The sequence below is a fragment of the Pelmatolapia mariae genome, linkage group LG12 (genome assembly GCF_036321145.2).
Source record: "Pelmatolapia mariae isolate MD_Pm_ZW linkage group LG12, Pm_UMD_F_2, whole genome shotgun sequence".
Classification (NCBI taxonomy): Eukaryota; Metazoa; Chordata; class Actinopteri; order Cichliformes; family Cichlidae; genus Pelmatolapia; species Pelmatolapia mariae.
In genome coordinates, this window is record NC_086237.1 from 11,978,233 (window position 1) to 11,992,346 (window position 14,114).

Consider the following 14,114-nt stretch of genomic DNA (forward strand, 5'->3'; position numbering starts at 1 on the left):
GGACACTGCGGTGACGTTGGAGTCGAATCCAAATGACTGACAAGGTCTTATTGAAATAAAACATCGAGTGCAGAGCGCGCACACTTTTTTTCCTACAGTGATGCAGGGGAGGCGTGGATCTCGCTCACTTTTGACATTCTCGCAGCAGTAGTAGCTTCTCCTCAAGGCAGGACTCAGATGACACCACCCCGCCAGCGATCGGAGGAGAAACAGGGGAAGCTCTCTCGCTTCTAAGCGGATGAACTATGCTTTGACACCAGGACGCGTTTAGGGGTTCGTCACGCGAATCGGAGCATCGCCAGGCTTTTTGGCGTCTTCACTGTAATCGTGGGAAAACCTTCATAAGAACCCACGGAGAGCCAGTGGCGGAATGTGAGAAACCACCCCCCAAATTTTAGCGCATGTTCCTCTCCATTGTGCACAACCTTCTCCTGCTTTCTGCGCGGTTGGAAAGCGGGGGAGAAGGAGGAGGAGGGACGGCTTTTAACGACTCGATCTCTTGCCTATGGACGACGGCGGTCCCCTCTCTCCAAAGGCAAATGCTTTCAGTATTGCCTCTCTGATTTCGGCTGCAGAGCAAACAGGAAACGCAGCGTTTGAAAAACACGGCACCGGCCTGGACAAGCCAGACCTGCATAACCACGGCTCCTTTAAAATGCACTACAGCACTGTCACCCGGGAAATGGAAGGTAATTGTGTTTGCTGATGTAGCATGTGTACGTCTCACCCGAAATTCTCCCCCTAGCAACTTTGTGTTTGCCTGATTCTCCGACGTTTTTGAAATGCGCAAAACCGCACATGAGTGCGTTGTTTTGGAAAGTACAGAAGGAAATTACAGCTTTGTTTTCTGTTTTAAGTGTCACAGAGTTGAGCCACTGTGAAAAAAAAAATTCTGCAGATTTTAATCGCCGTGTTCACCATCAGGGAGGAGAAGTCTGGAAACAAAACAGTCAGAATGTGGGGGGTGGTGGGGTGTTCAAATGTGCCAAAACCCCAAAGTGGTGTACCAAGAAACAACTTTAATTCGTGGACAGAATCACATACATTCAACGTGAAGCCAAGAGGAGGAGGGTTTACACGGGCGCCCCGTGCGTAATGGTAAAAACAGACTATAATAATCATACCCAGCTTGGAGGGGGTGGGGGGCTGTATATCCATCCCATGCGTCTATTTGTCCATCAGGAGAGGACTGCAGTCACCTGCTGCCTGTTTGTTTGTTCATGCAAATCAATGTGTGTTTACCTTGTAGAGCGTTTGCACTCCCCTCTGCCTGGCACATCCTCCATTGTTTGTTAACGGGGGTGATGTGGGCGATATCCTTATCCAAAAGTTAAATGGGTGCCGGAAAAGCCATTAAAAAGGGGCGCACTTCTCTGTCAGTCAGTCTGGTTGCAAGGCGAAGAAAAGGCACATTACCTGCAGTTCCTTATCTAAATAGAAATAAGAACCGGTTTTATCGCAAAGGGGAGGCCCTCTGCGTCAGATAAGAGAGGAGACTGGCTTGCAGTGTTAACACACTGCAGCAGCGCACAACAGAGGCCGCTCACAGCGCGATCGATCACGAGCGAAAACCAATTCACGCGCACTCCGAGTTAGTTTCCTCGAATAGTTCGGAGATTCTACGGGATCCGCACCGCTTTTGGGGGAAAACTTTGCTTTGCTTTGCTTTTCGGAGGTCTCCTATTTTAGATCAGGCAGCCCGTAGTATGCTGGCAGTGGATGAAACCTCAGGGACTGCCGAACAGCCGAGACGGAAACTTTTTAAACCGAAACGAGTGCATTTGTGCTTGACGCTTTCCTCTGGAGATCACTGAATCCTGCTTCTGTTTTTCACTCTCTGTGTTATAATCGACTTGAAGTGAAAGGCATATTTAGTAAAATCTAGTTTTCTGGGATGATTTCAGCCATATCCAGTCCGTGGCTGACGCAGCTGTCCCATTTTTGCGATGTTGCAGCCTTCACGACGAGCAGCCTGAGCAGCCTCAACACGCCGGGGGGCTACCACCTCTCTCCGTCCCCCGGGGACCCCTACAGCCAGCATGAGTCCCATTTCGAGCCCTGCCCGGCCGCCCAACACAACTACAACTATCCGGGATCCAACCCGGGCCAGGCCCCGTCGAACGACAACGGGACCGCCAACTGCTCCTCGTCGTCCTCAAACTCTACGCCGAACAGCAAAACTATAGTGAAGAAGAACCCGAAAGTTGCCAACATTAACGTTCAGCTGGAGATGAAAGCTTTATGGGATGAATTTAACCAGCTAGGCACGGAGATGATCGTCACCAAGGCCGGCAGGTGAGTACCCATTACACACAGGCCAGAGGCGCTGGAGTTATTTTTCTCCTCATGCAGACTAGAAAAATAATATAGGACAGAATACTTTAATATATACTGTAACATCTGAGCAAAGAACCAAACCGGGAAAGGATAAGCAACTACTTTATTTTTTCTGCGAATGTCTGTGCAGAATAGCAACTATAAGTATTGACTAGAAAATAAAGTTATATCATTTAATTTAAAAAAAAAATTCATTAACAAAATACTCCATATTTTTTTACTCTTGCTATTTAGTCAAATATAATTTCCTACTTTAAATAACGTCATGGGCTCAGGCAGCTGACGCAAAACATCACTTTGTGCCATGCACATGAAGGCCTGTGATGTTTTCAAATAATATCCAGAGCACTATTAACACGTCTCTGTCCATCAAATCATACTGCTTTAGAAAATGTTGGGTTTTTTTCTCGCTTTGGTTTTTTAAAACAAACAACACGCTTTAAGCTTCTGGAGATGTTTTAAAAACAAGGTCAAATACAAGGAGGCTTGTATTTGGGTGTGTGTGTGTGTGTGTGTGTGTGTGTGTGTGTGTGTGTGTGTGTGTGTGTGTGTGTGTGTGTGTGTGTGTGTGTCGGCTGTAAACACCATGCTGATCTCATCCAGTTGCGTTTTATAGATCTAATAAGGATAAGTGTGACTCTCCTGGGCTTCTTCGCCCTCATCCTGCTCCAATTTTACGCACTGCTGTTATAAAAAAAACATTGTGGTCTTTAATTTATGAGTCTTTACATGTAGGATCAGATCCTACAAGCCGATTACAGTGGTTTCTTTTCTTTTCTTCTCTTTTTTTCTTCGATTTCACAATTATGGAAGCGCCTTTACGCTCCACGCGCTCAATTTTGGTTGCATTTAATGGACTAAAATCTGTTGGATTTGGTTATTAATAAAACACAATATGATCATTTATTGAAATGTGCTGAAAAAACACGTCATTCTTCTTGTCTCTTTAGGCAAGACGCATTTCTTCTGACCTCTGACCCCTAGGAAGAGCCGATAGTGTTCCACATTAACATTCATCGTGCTAACCATGCTTCCTATTATATAAAAAAACACATCTATGTAAAGTGGCATGACATAATTGCTCAAATCCTAAAAGTGTGGGTTGAGTTTCCACGCTGTGCACTGCGTGACAGGAGAAAGGAGATCTGCAGCACAGCACTTTAAAAGCTCCTTCAGCCTCACCTAGCCACAACACTGACGTTAATTGAGCGTTGATTTTAGGATCCCTTTCACTGACTCGGCGGATTACTCAACTTTCGGCTCATGTTCTTGGAGGATATGGATCTCTCTTACATAGTAACCCGTGTAGTGCAAGGGGAGAAAACAAGCGCCACAGTGTAGGGGGCAGAGCGTAGACTAAAACGCAGAGCAAAACACCCAAAAGGGATTCGGCCTATTTTCTCCTGTCAACGGAGAAAATGATTGTTAAGAAAATAACATAATCAGTGGATCAGTATGCAGGAGTGTTCTTGTTGTTGCTTGCAGATTCAATTTATATATACATATATTTATTTATTTATTTTTCCTATAGTCAAGATGATGGAAAGTTCAAAAACTTAAAACTGAACTCTGTAAAAAGCACGCGACGCTTATGAGCACGTGTGTATTCACATGTGATTAGATCTTCATGTTTCTGGAATTCATCAAAAAACCAGGAGAGAAGTTACAGCCAGAAGTTACAACAGCGCAGCTAAATGGCAACAAACGCAAAGTTCCGTTGAGATGAGGGAGACTTTTTATCCGGTTACGCACGGGCTAAATCACGTCATTTCCAAGAGCTTAAAAACCTTGTTGTAGCCTCGAGCTCGGGCAAAAATAAGCTCGAGCAACATTTCTTTCTGCAAACTGCACACTTTAAAAAAAACCACACACACACACACACACTTGTTCATAATCATTTGTTTTCTTACACTAACTCACCGTCCACACACACACACACACACGCATTGATGATTAGTTTTAGAAAAATAGCGCGTAAAGCATTAAAAGCATTAAAAGACGCTTTAAAGCTGCTGCTTTTTAACAGTCGCCCCGTGTTTTTCTTCCTCTGTCAGGAGAATGTTTCCAACTTTCCAAGTGAAAATATTTGGGATGGATCCCATGGCAGACTACATGCTCCTGATGGACTTCCTGCCTGTAGATGACAAACGTTACAGGTAACTTTTCATGTGTCTTCAGACAAGTAAAACACCGCTTTCAGTCAGGACGGGACTGGAAAACATTGTGCCTGTCTTGGTTTTTTAAGACCCACCCTGGGGTATCGAGCAAAATGAGAATAAAAAATTGGAAAACACAACTTAAAAACTTAACAATGAGACACTTATACTGCAAACATGTTGGTGACTAAATACTGACATTAACGATCAATTAAGTGTCATATTTTCCCTTTATCTTAAAGCGTTTGATAGCGTTATGTAGCGTCGTTACTTCTTCATACACGCCAACACATGCATAGACATTTTGCATGCCTAAGCGGGCAACTTCTAACCTTGCGTCTTAATTTCCTTTTATGGCCCTCCTAGGTATGCTTTCCACAGCTCGTCGTGGCTGGTGGCAGGCAAAGCTGATCCCGCCACACCGGGCAGAGTCCATTACCACCCAGACTCTCCGGCCAAAGGCGCACAGTGGATGAAGCAGATCGTCTCATTTGATAAACTAAAGTTAACTAACAACCTTCTGGATGACAACGGACATGTGAGTACAAAACTGGAATTAAATGAGTGCTCAAGAGGCCCAAGCTTGGCCAGAAAAATCACACAGCGAGCGGGTACTTTGTCCTCATGAGTTCTCGTTAAATGATAAAGTGTTAGTTGTACCAACGACTTCCCCCTAAGAAAATCATTTAAAAAAATAATAATAAAACCATTTATTTGATTGCAGTGATAGTATAGATGATGGCCTGTTTGATTAATTAGAGAGCATAATTTAACATAAAATCACATTGCCACATTAAGCGGTCAAAATACAAAAAAATCTAAAGAATTATTGTATTTATTTATTTATTTTTAAATCCCGGTAATAATAATAATAATAATAATAATAATACAGAGAGATACATTTTCTCCCCCTAAAACTGATCGATATAAGTTATTTTGTAGTAGTTAAAAAAACGATATTTTCTCTAAAACTTTGATTTTGCCAAAAGCTTATTTTCTGTCCTCAAACACGGCACCGCACACGAGGCTTTCCTCCAAAAGTTCCTGAAAGGAAGTGGAATATTTCACCACTGGAAATGATTTCAAACCTTCCTGCTTGATCTTCCACCACCCTTCCTTCTCTTTGCATTAGATGTAAAATCAGGAAAGTTTGGGGGACTTAAGCAAATACTGAAAAACAATGATCTGTAACAGATCGAGTGTCCCGAGGATTCACCAGAAAGTTAGTTTTCTTCTGTTGTTGCCTAATCGGTGTTTAAATGAGAGCCATCCACATGATATATTCTCAGTCGGCCCTTAAATATTTACAATATTACTGTTTAGCTAGAACTGTATCTGCATGCCAACGGATTTTAAGGGGAGACCCAGGCTCCCTCGGGGTATTGTGTTATTTAGATTACCAAATTTGCTCATACAATCGTGGAGATGGCCGACGCGGTAAAAACGTTTAATAGATCGAACCCGGGTCTCATTTGGTCTTGAACACGTTTTACTTTATTCCAATGCAATTTAAATCAACTTTGTCGATTATTTATTTAATTATTCATTAAATCTCTCGTCAGTGATCCTTTTCAATCGCATGTTTTGTTTTGGGTTTTTTCTGTTTTTGTTTTAAAGCATGCGATCGAAGATGATCTTTTTGTACACTTTAAGTCGACGGTCCTTGAGCAGGCTTGCTTTGCTTCTTTTTTTTTTACAGATCATTCTGAACTCCATGCACCGCTACCAGCCCAGATTTCATGTGGTTTATGTGGATCCCCGGAAGGACAGCGAGAAATACGCAGAGGAGAATTACAAAACCTTTGTTTTTGAGGAAACCCGCTTCACAGCGGTCACAGCGTACCAGAACCACAGGGTAAGCGGCTTTTATGACCCTCCATCAAATTCAAATACGGTCTGCCGTGCAAGAGAAGCCAGCAACTAAACGCACACAGAAACCGTGTGTTGTTCAAACATGATGCGCGCAGTACAGTTACACCATGAATAACGTATCAACACAGAGAGGTAATGGAAGCGTATTACGTTAAACCGAACTCAGTAACTAAAGACTTTAGAATATGTATTTTTAACTACTGTTTAATTGAGGCTGTCTTATGCGTTTGCGTAAAAAAAATAAAAATAATTCCGCTTTTTTCGCCCAAATGTTGCCTCTGCTCTGTGAGCTCAGCTTGCACCCCATCCCTGCGTGCTCCCTGCTCTGTTTTCCATCAGTCCCCGTGTCTGTTTAGATTCAAACATCAGTGCGCTCATCGCTTATTTGGAGCGACTCATAACGAGTGGGACGATAGAATGAACCTGGCTTCAGTTTTCCTTTCAGCTATTTATACCGAATCCAAGTGTGTGGGAGCCGCTGCGTGACGGTGATTAATAGTCCCGTTAGCTCACGGAGATAGGACACGGACTAAAAACAAGCCGCTTCTGTTTTGATGCTGAATGTTTATGGCAAATGGTAAATAAATTACTTTTACGCACGAAGGCGCTCTGCGTCTTTTCATAAGGATTCTTACTTCCATATTAAATGTAAATTGAGCTAAAATTAAAAAAAATGCACATACATTTAACATGAAATATAATAAAATTATATGATGATGATCATTATGATAAGAAAGCTATTAAAGTGATATTAAAAATAATAACTGACACTTTTCTTACACCACATGGAAACCTGTCCGTATATAACATTATATAGGTGTAAATGCTACAGAAGAGCACAATTACATACAATAATAATAGTAGTAATAAAAGTAATGATAATAATAAATGAAATCTACATGATACTGTAGCCATCAAACCTGCATGTTTTATTTAAGACAGCTATGTGTGTTATTATGACAGAGTGTTCTGTGTATTACACCTGACTTTCGCTGCTATCCTTTCTAATAAGTAAATGCTGTGATGTAAACGGGAAAGGCGTTTTGTTTTTAGCGTTATGACTGATTTTATGCTGTCCTTTACTTTCAGATCACACAGCTGAAGATAGCCAGTAACCCCTTTGCAAAGGGCTTCAGGGACTGTGACCCAGAGGACTGGTGAGCTTTCCAATGAAATATATTAGGCCACCACTTTATTGGCATGTTTCCACATGATTGTAAAAAAAAAATGCACTGCAGAGCAGGCCGGGGCCAGAAAGCTTTTGCAAAATAGTTTAGTTGCTTGTTTAATGTCTCATATGGGGCAGATGGGGTGGAGCTTGCCACAGGAAAGAACACAAGGTGATGTAAATTTCAGAAATTACTGGATATTGTTTGAAGCTCAGCCAAGTGTGATTTTCTGTCACTAACAGATCATCAGACACTGGCATTTGAGACAAGGTAGCAAAACTCCACCCAAATGCTTTACTCAGACAACTTCAACAAATGGAAATAGTGCTTCCATGTCTGGGAATGACTCAGATCACTTCATTTTTTAAAACCAGCAATGAGAAATTGCACAGAACTATAGAGGAATGTTTTTATTATTTAACAAAAAAACATAATCTGAGTAATGTACGGCTGTTCCACATTTGTATTCTGTGTACATTTCATGCACAATCTGTCAATCATAAGTGTAGATTCTTAAAATGTGGATCATTTTAATACATAATAAAGAAACTGTGCTTTTGACATTCATTAAATGAGTAACTGAATCCACTCTCCCTGCTCCAGGCCCAGGAATCACAGACCAGGCTCTCTGCCAATAATGAGTGCCTTTGCCAGAACAAGAAACCCAGTGTCATCTCCCCCTCAGCAGAACGGCACAGAGAAAGGTCTGCAGCTCGCTCTTTGTTTCATTTCAAAACTCACGCCTGCTATCAAACATGAAATATAGTCCTGAAAATTCATTCAGCATTTCTAAATAACATCTTTTATTTCAGCTGTCAGTATACTTCACTTCTTTCATTTTCTTTTTTTTTCTTTCCCCACCTTATCCTTAACAGAAGCCCAGTGATGCATTTGCAGTATCAGGCCAGTGATGGCTTTTAATTAAACATCAAATATCAGCCAGTCAATGTCATCCACTGCAAACATAATAGGGGTTCTTATGTGGTTTTATAACAGACCGCAGCGTCATACCGCAGTAAAGCAGGCAATGGAAATTAGATTTCTTTGACATGACGATGACTGACGTATTTATTAGTTCTATAATAAGAATTAAATCAATTAAATGTTTATAAAAGTGGGAGCTTCCTATTAGCTTTAAATGGTACATTTCATCTGAGAGAAATATAAGCTGGGAAGCTGCTGTCTGGAATTTATTCTGCAACATTTTGACTGAAATGCAGAATTTTTTATTTAAACAATAATGTGACAGACTTCTGTGTACACTTCATAGTTACCTAAACATTGCTTACACTTGTAAATAATTCACTTATTTATTGAGCATTATATGCAATCTCTTAACACCTACAAGTCAAAAACACTGAGTATTCAAAAACTTGTACCTGCAGTAATTTATTGTGGTTTTGAGTGCAGAAACTATGAAAATATTGTTAGTGGTGGGTATTTGCATGTTGGCTGACTGTTCTTGTCTCCCTACCTTCACAGAAGACAGTAGGCGGGAATATGAGCGAGACCCCAGCGGCACGCCTATACACGCAGACCCGGCTCACCAGCTGATGTCCCGGGTCCTCAGCCCCGCCCTGCCCGTCCCAGGAGGCCTGCACGCCGTCCCGATCACAAGCGGCCGGCCCAGCCCTCCCCACGACCTTCGGCCAGATCCCCACCCTCTACCCCCGGACACCCTGCACCACCACCCCTACAAGTACCCCACCACCTATGAACACTACCTGGGAGCCAAGACCAGGCCGTCACCCTACCCTTTACCTAGTATCAGAGGACACACATACCATCACCACATGAACCCTGCCACAACTAACATGTATTCAGCCACCAGCGGCCCCTCTAACTATGACTATGGGCCCAGATAATGACTGCTGTCCACCAGGGCTAACAGCAAGCAGCACTGTGGGAATGGAAACAGACAGGAAACACAATCCTGCCTGTCGATGGCTTAAGCAACCTGCAGGGTGCAATCACGGGCTGAAACTCCTTTCTGCTGGATAAACCCTGCTGTATTTATTTAAAGGAAATGCATCTTTGCGTCAACAATGGGCATCTGTTCTAGGCCCCTGAAGAGGTCTGCTTTGACCTTTGAACTGAAAATGGCAATAGGTCTACATCAGGCCACCTCCTACCTGAGCAGTGCAGACATTGAGCCAGCAAAGTGAGGACAGAGGAGAGACCTCAACTTAACACAGACTTTCATCACAGACTGGAATTGATTTTTTTTTTTGTGTTGGATGCACTTTTTGATTTGCCTTGTTTTTATTGCTTTCAAAAAAGCCATATGTTATATAGTCCATCAGCCTTTCTAGGTAGACGAGACGTTTGCATGTCATCAGAGAGAGAGGGTGTGTCGAAACACATTGAAATGTTTTTGTTTGAGGAAAAAAAAAGAAGAAAAAAAACGTCAAGATTTGATTTTGAAACACTCTTGAGCCGCTCTGAGAAGCTTGTACCATGGCACTGACTTGCAGCAATTCAAAGTAAATAAATGAAGCAGAATGACTGTTCTGTATCTATAAAATAAACATTAAATTCTTGTAATTCATAAAAACGGAGGTATTTGTGCCAGTCTTCCACTCACATACTGAAGAGGGTTTCCTCTCTATCAGCATTGTTCAAGTTTCTCCAACCGGATTTGCCCTGTTGAAATAGGCCGCGGTGTCCCCTGCTGCTGTTTCAGTCACTGGCAGGCATGACTTGGAAGCTGTGTAAACATAAGAGCCCTTTATAGTTCAAAATGTTAAAATCTGCACCTGGATTCATAAAAACACACACTCATACACAAATGCATTCATCAACCACACATCTTACATATCCTCAACTAGAGTAAATAGGCTCTGTTCACATTACTGCAGTTTAGTAGTTTAATGCATTAAATTTATTGCAAGGCGGCAGTAAAAGTCTTTAAAAATTAAAACCTTTTGGTACTATTGATACAACAAGATACAAATTGCATATGTGTGACTCATAGACAATGAATTTTGAATGTCATGCTATTATTACAAATTATTTTCTCAAACAGTAACTTATGAAGTAATTCTAATGTTTTCAGGCACTTACTTATCAAAACATAGAAAATAAATTGTATGGGGCACAAACAGGCCAAAACAAAAAACAAAAACCCCACATTTCTCGTTTTCCCGTCAAAACGATATCATTGCTCATATATAATAGGACAGTGGGGCGATATTTTGAGAATGTGACCCTCCTCTTATCTGTGCGGTCATTTCCATCTCCTATTTGAAGTCCTCTGAGGAATGCTTTGTTGTCAAGGTTAATCTGGCTGAAATGGGGGAAATTCTGCTTTGGGATTTGTGCCTGTCACGATACAAAAGGAAACGTAAACTAATGATTCATTTCAATAATGTATTTTTCTCTCTCTCTCGAAGCCGGCTGTCATTTAGCAGAGGGGAGGGGGATGCCCGAGGGCGCCTGGCCTGACTGTTTAATGGCTTGTAAAGGTGTCAGAGGTTAAATAATGTTTCCACTCATTTAAACGCTAATTCGATGTATAATTGTTTTTGCTTGTTTGGGTGGGGACTAAATTTTAAAGTTATTGCGTTTGCAACAAAGGTTTATACACAGGCCGCGCCAGCAAGGTTTCGTTAGAAAGCTAATTAGGACCCGGATGTGTAATAGTTTTATGCTAGCTGCCCAACACTAGTAAAAGAAAAGCTGATTTGTTTTTTTAACAAACAAAAATACACATTCACGCAGCATCCTACTCTACCTATGTATGTGTATTATTTACATTCACAAGGTATAGTTTTAATTTTAGAAACGGTAGAGGCCTTTTTCTCTCTCGCGCGCGCGCGCGTGTGTGTGTGTGTGTGTGTGTGTTGCATTACCTACCTAACGGTTTAACTTAAATTTCCTCCACATGGAGTCACAATGCATCATTAAAAACGATTAAAAAATGTTTATTTTTTTTTACAAAAAGAAAAGAAAAGCAAATATGTTACCCGGCATCAAAAAATAATTCACAAAATCTTTTAATTATTATTATTTATTTTATTTTATTTCATGCGTGTCCAGTAGGGATAAGCAGCGGTCTGGAGGCATAAAGCCATTCGGTGTGAGCTGTGGGCCGGCGGGTGCTGAAGACTAGCCAGGTAGTAGGAGTTTATTCCATAGACTGCATATGTACCCCCGGGACACGTGATAAGGTTAGGCGAGGGTAACTAGTCGGTTAGAAAGGGTCAAAAGGTTATATTGGGACTAATTATAGGTTTCACAGCACAGAAGGCACATCAGTGACTGTGCTAATAGACGTGGTAGTGCGGTGAAACTAGTTTAAGTAACTCTGACCCCCAAGGTCAGTGACCACACACACAAAAAAAAACTTTGACAGTCACAAGACATTTCTAGAATTTATTAAATTTCTCCTCATAAATAATATCAATAGGACTGTGATGTCCATAAAGATTTCAACTGCATCTAATTTATTTATGCATCCTGTTTTTTTAAACTGAGTTTTAACAATGTCTTTACATTTTCAAACACATCTTAAAATACACTGTAAAAGAGTTTTCAGTTAATTCAGAGTTTTAAAAAGGTAATAAAGAGCTTAAAAAATAAAATAAAAATACCACAAAAGTGTTTTATATTTCCATTTCTGCGGATATGGTACTAATAAAAAAATAGTACATAAAAACTTTCAAACCGACTTCTAAGAAAATCACTTAAAGTCAGCAAAAAGTATTTAAACTATCTAAACACTAACGACTGACAGTATACACAGGCTTTATACATATTAGTCTTTTATACAGTCTGCATGCAGCTGACTCCTTTTTGTTCTATTATAAAGGCCTATGAAGTTCTGAATAAGCATGTTAAGATACTGCTACTTTGTCTGCTTTTGGCTAGTTTAATCTATGAAAATGCATCAGAAAACCCAACTATATAAATAAAGTTGTAAAATAAATGTAGCAGAGTTCAGGTCAGTATTTATTTATGAAGTGCAACAGAGTGTAATGTAAGATGAAATGCTAAAGTAATAAAATGTCAACATTTCAGTCGCAATACTGCTATTTTCTTCAGGCCTTCCCTATTCGTAGCTGTTTAATTTATACCAAACTGTACACAACAATGAAAAGATTCTTTATATGCTGCACGCTCAGACACAGTCCTTAGTGAATGGGTGTCCCTGGTATAATATATGCATCAGTCTAGACCTGACATTGAAAGCCTCAGGCTGTGGAAAATTGGGGAAATTGCGCCTACTGGAGAAACTGTGATGAATTACACATCAGTATCAACTAAACATAATCAGTATGGTCGCAGCATTCAAAGATGTATTCACATACATATTGTGTGTTACATTTCCACTCATGCACATGAAATGGCACTGCCACGCTTTCAACAGGTCTGGGCCATTTTAAAAGTCAATATTTCAGTGTCATTTGCACAAATCTACTTAAACTGTGTAACAGTCGATGTGCCTCGATTCGTCATGCCAGCAGGGACAGGATGCAGAGGAGCTCCCACATTAAAAGAGCTAAGATGGACGATGCCGCCACCCGAAACATCATTTGACACTCAGCTGCATCTGGAACATCTGCTGTGACGGGCCCGTCGGGGCGGCGTTCGCTTCACCTCGGCGTGCGGAACCCTCCTGCGGTATCTGGGGACACTTACTGAAAGCGATCCAGGTAAACTAGCTGCAGTCCGCCACCTAAACAACAGAACACATGCTTTGCATATTCGTCCCTACGACGGCCTCTCAACCAGCGTGAGACCTGCTACGGTTTATCCTGTGTGTGATGTTGCTGACGGACATTTTATGTGGAACATCAAAACAAATCCCCACCACACAGCGAGAGCCTAGATACATTTGTATTAATTCACATATGAAAAAACAAATAAAACCAACTTAGCCATGAGGTAAAACATTGATCTTGGCTTGTGGGCAAAGGGTTATTTTCTTATGGACGCTCTTTTTCACAATGTCTAAATAATCAGTCTCAGTGTGACGTCTGAGCTAGTAATATAATCCATGAAGGCTTAGGGAGAGACTGCATTGACTGCGCACACACACGTGCACCCTAACGGATTATGTCCCATCCCTAAACCAGGCTGACCTCTGACCTTAAGGGCCAAGGAAGACACATGTTAGGTGATAAGTGAAGCACAAGGCCTATTGTGCAGACAGTCTCTCTTCCCCGTTTATTGACTTCCTAAATGATCCATTATGGAGTGATTTACGAGGTTTACCGCCATACAGCCGGGCACTTGTGAAGCTACTGGGTTGTTGTCTGCTCCGTTCAGCAGACGTCTACACCAATAGGACCAAGCATTTGATTTATCAGAGAATGGACAGAAGCTTGCCTACATCACCTCCAGTGTTTGTTCAAAGCCAACAAAGGAGTTAGGAAGACATTATGAATGCAAGGTGTCACAGTAAGTGTAGGGACAAAACGTATACTCTGCGGGGGGTACTAAAAAATACTAAAAAAAAAAAAAAAAAGGTGAGAGACGGTTTATACATGGACTTTTAAATGAAATAAAAGCTTTCAATGAATTTAAAGTACAAATAAAATTTGGACAAGGAAAAAAGTTCAGGTACAATTTTGGCAGC

The 14,114-nt window shown here is 41.2% G+C and overlaps 1 protein-coding gene across 4 annotated transcripts; it reads left to right on the forward strand.

The window, feature by feature from the left end:
- The first annotated feature begins 481 nt into the window (after nt 1-481).
- Nucleotides 482-9,527, forward strand: tbx1 (T-box transcription factor 1). Of its 4 annotated transcripts, none has more exons than XM_063490122.1 (8): nt 482-689; nt 1,905-2,295; nt 4,392-4,493; nt 4,860-5,031; nt 6,193-6,348; nt 7,455-7,522; nt 8,138-8,238; nt 9,017-9,527. In XM_063490122.1, the coding sequence occupies exons 1-8, from the start codon at nt 506-508 to the stop codon at nt 9,397-9,399; spliced, it is 1,557 nt and encodes a 518-aa protein (XP_063346192.1). In that variant the 5' UTR covers nt 482-505; the 3' UTR covers nt 9,400-9,527. The 4 variants fall into 4 exon arrangements, with proteins under 4 accessions (XP_063346192.1, XP_063346193.1, XP_063346195.1 ...); XM_063490123.1 differs by having other exon boundaries at nt 1,956-2,295; XM_063490125.1 differs by having other exon boundaries at nt 595-689; nt 1,956-2,295; nt 9,020-9,527.
- Nucleotides 9,528-14,114: the final 4,587 nt, after the last annotated feature.

Excerpts from the sequence above, each read along its gene's own strand:
- tbx1 (XM_063490122.1), top strand. The coding sequence starts at position 506 with ATGGACGACGGCGGTCCCCTCTCTCCAAAGGCAAATGCTTTCAGTATT. Across the intron at positions 4,494-4,859 it reads GTAGATGACAAACGTTACAG|GTATGCTTTCCACAGCTCGT; the intron begins GTAACTTTTCAT and ends TGGCCCTCCTAG. Across the intron at positions 6,349-7,454 it reads CAGCGTACCAGAACCACAGG|ATCACACAGCTGAAGATAGC; the intron begins GTAAGCGGCTTT and ends CTTTACTTTCAG.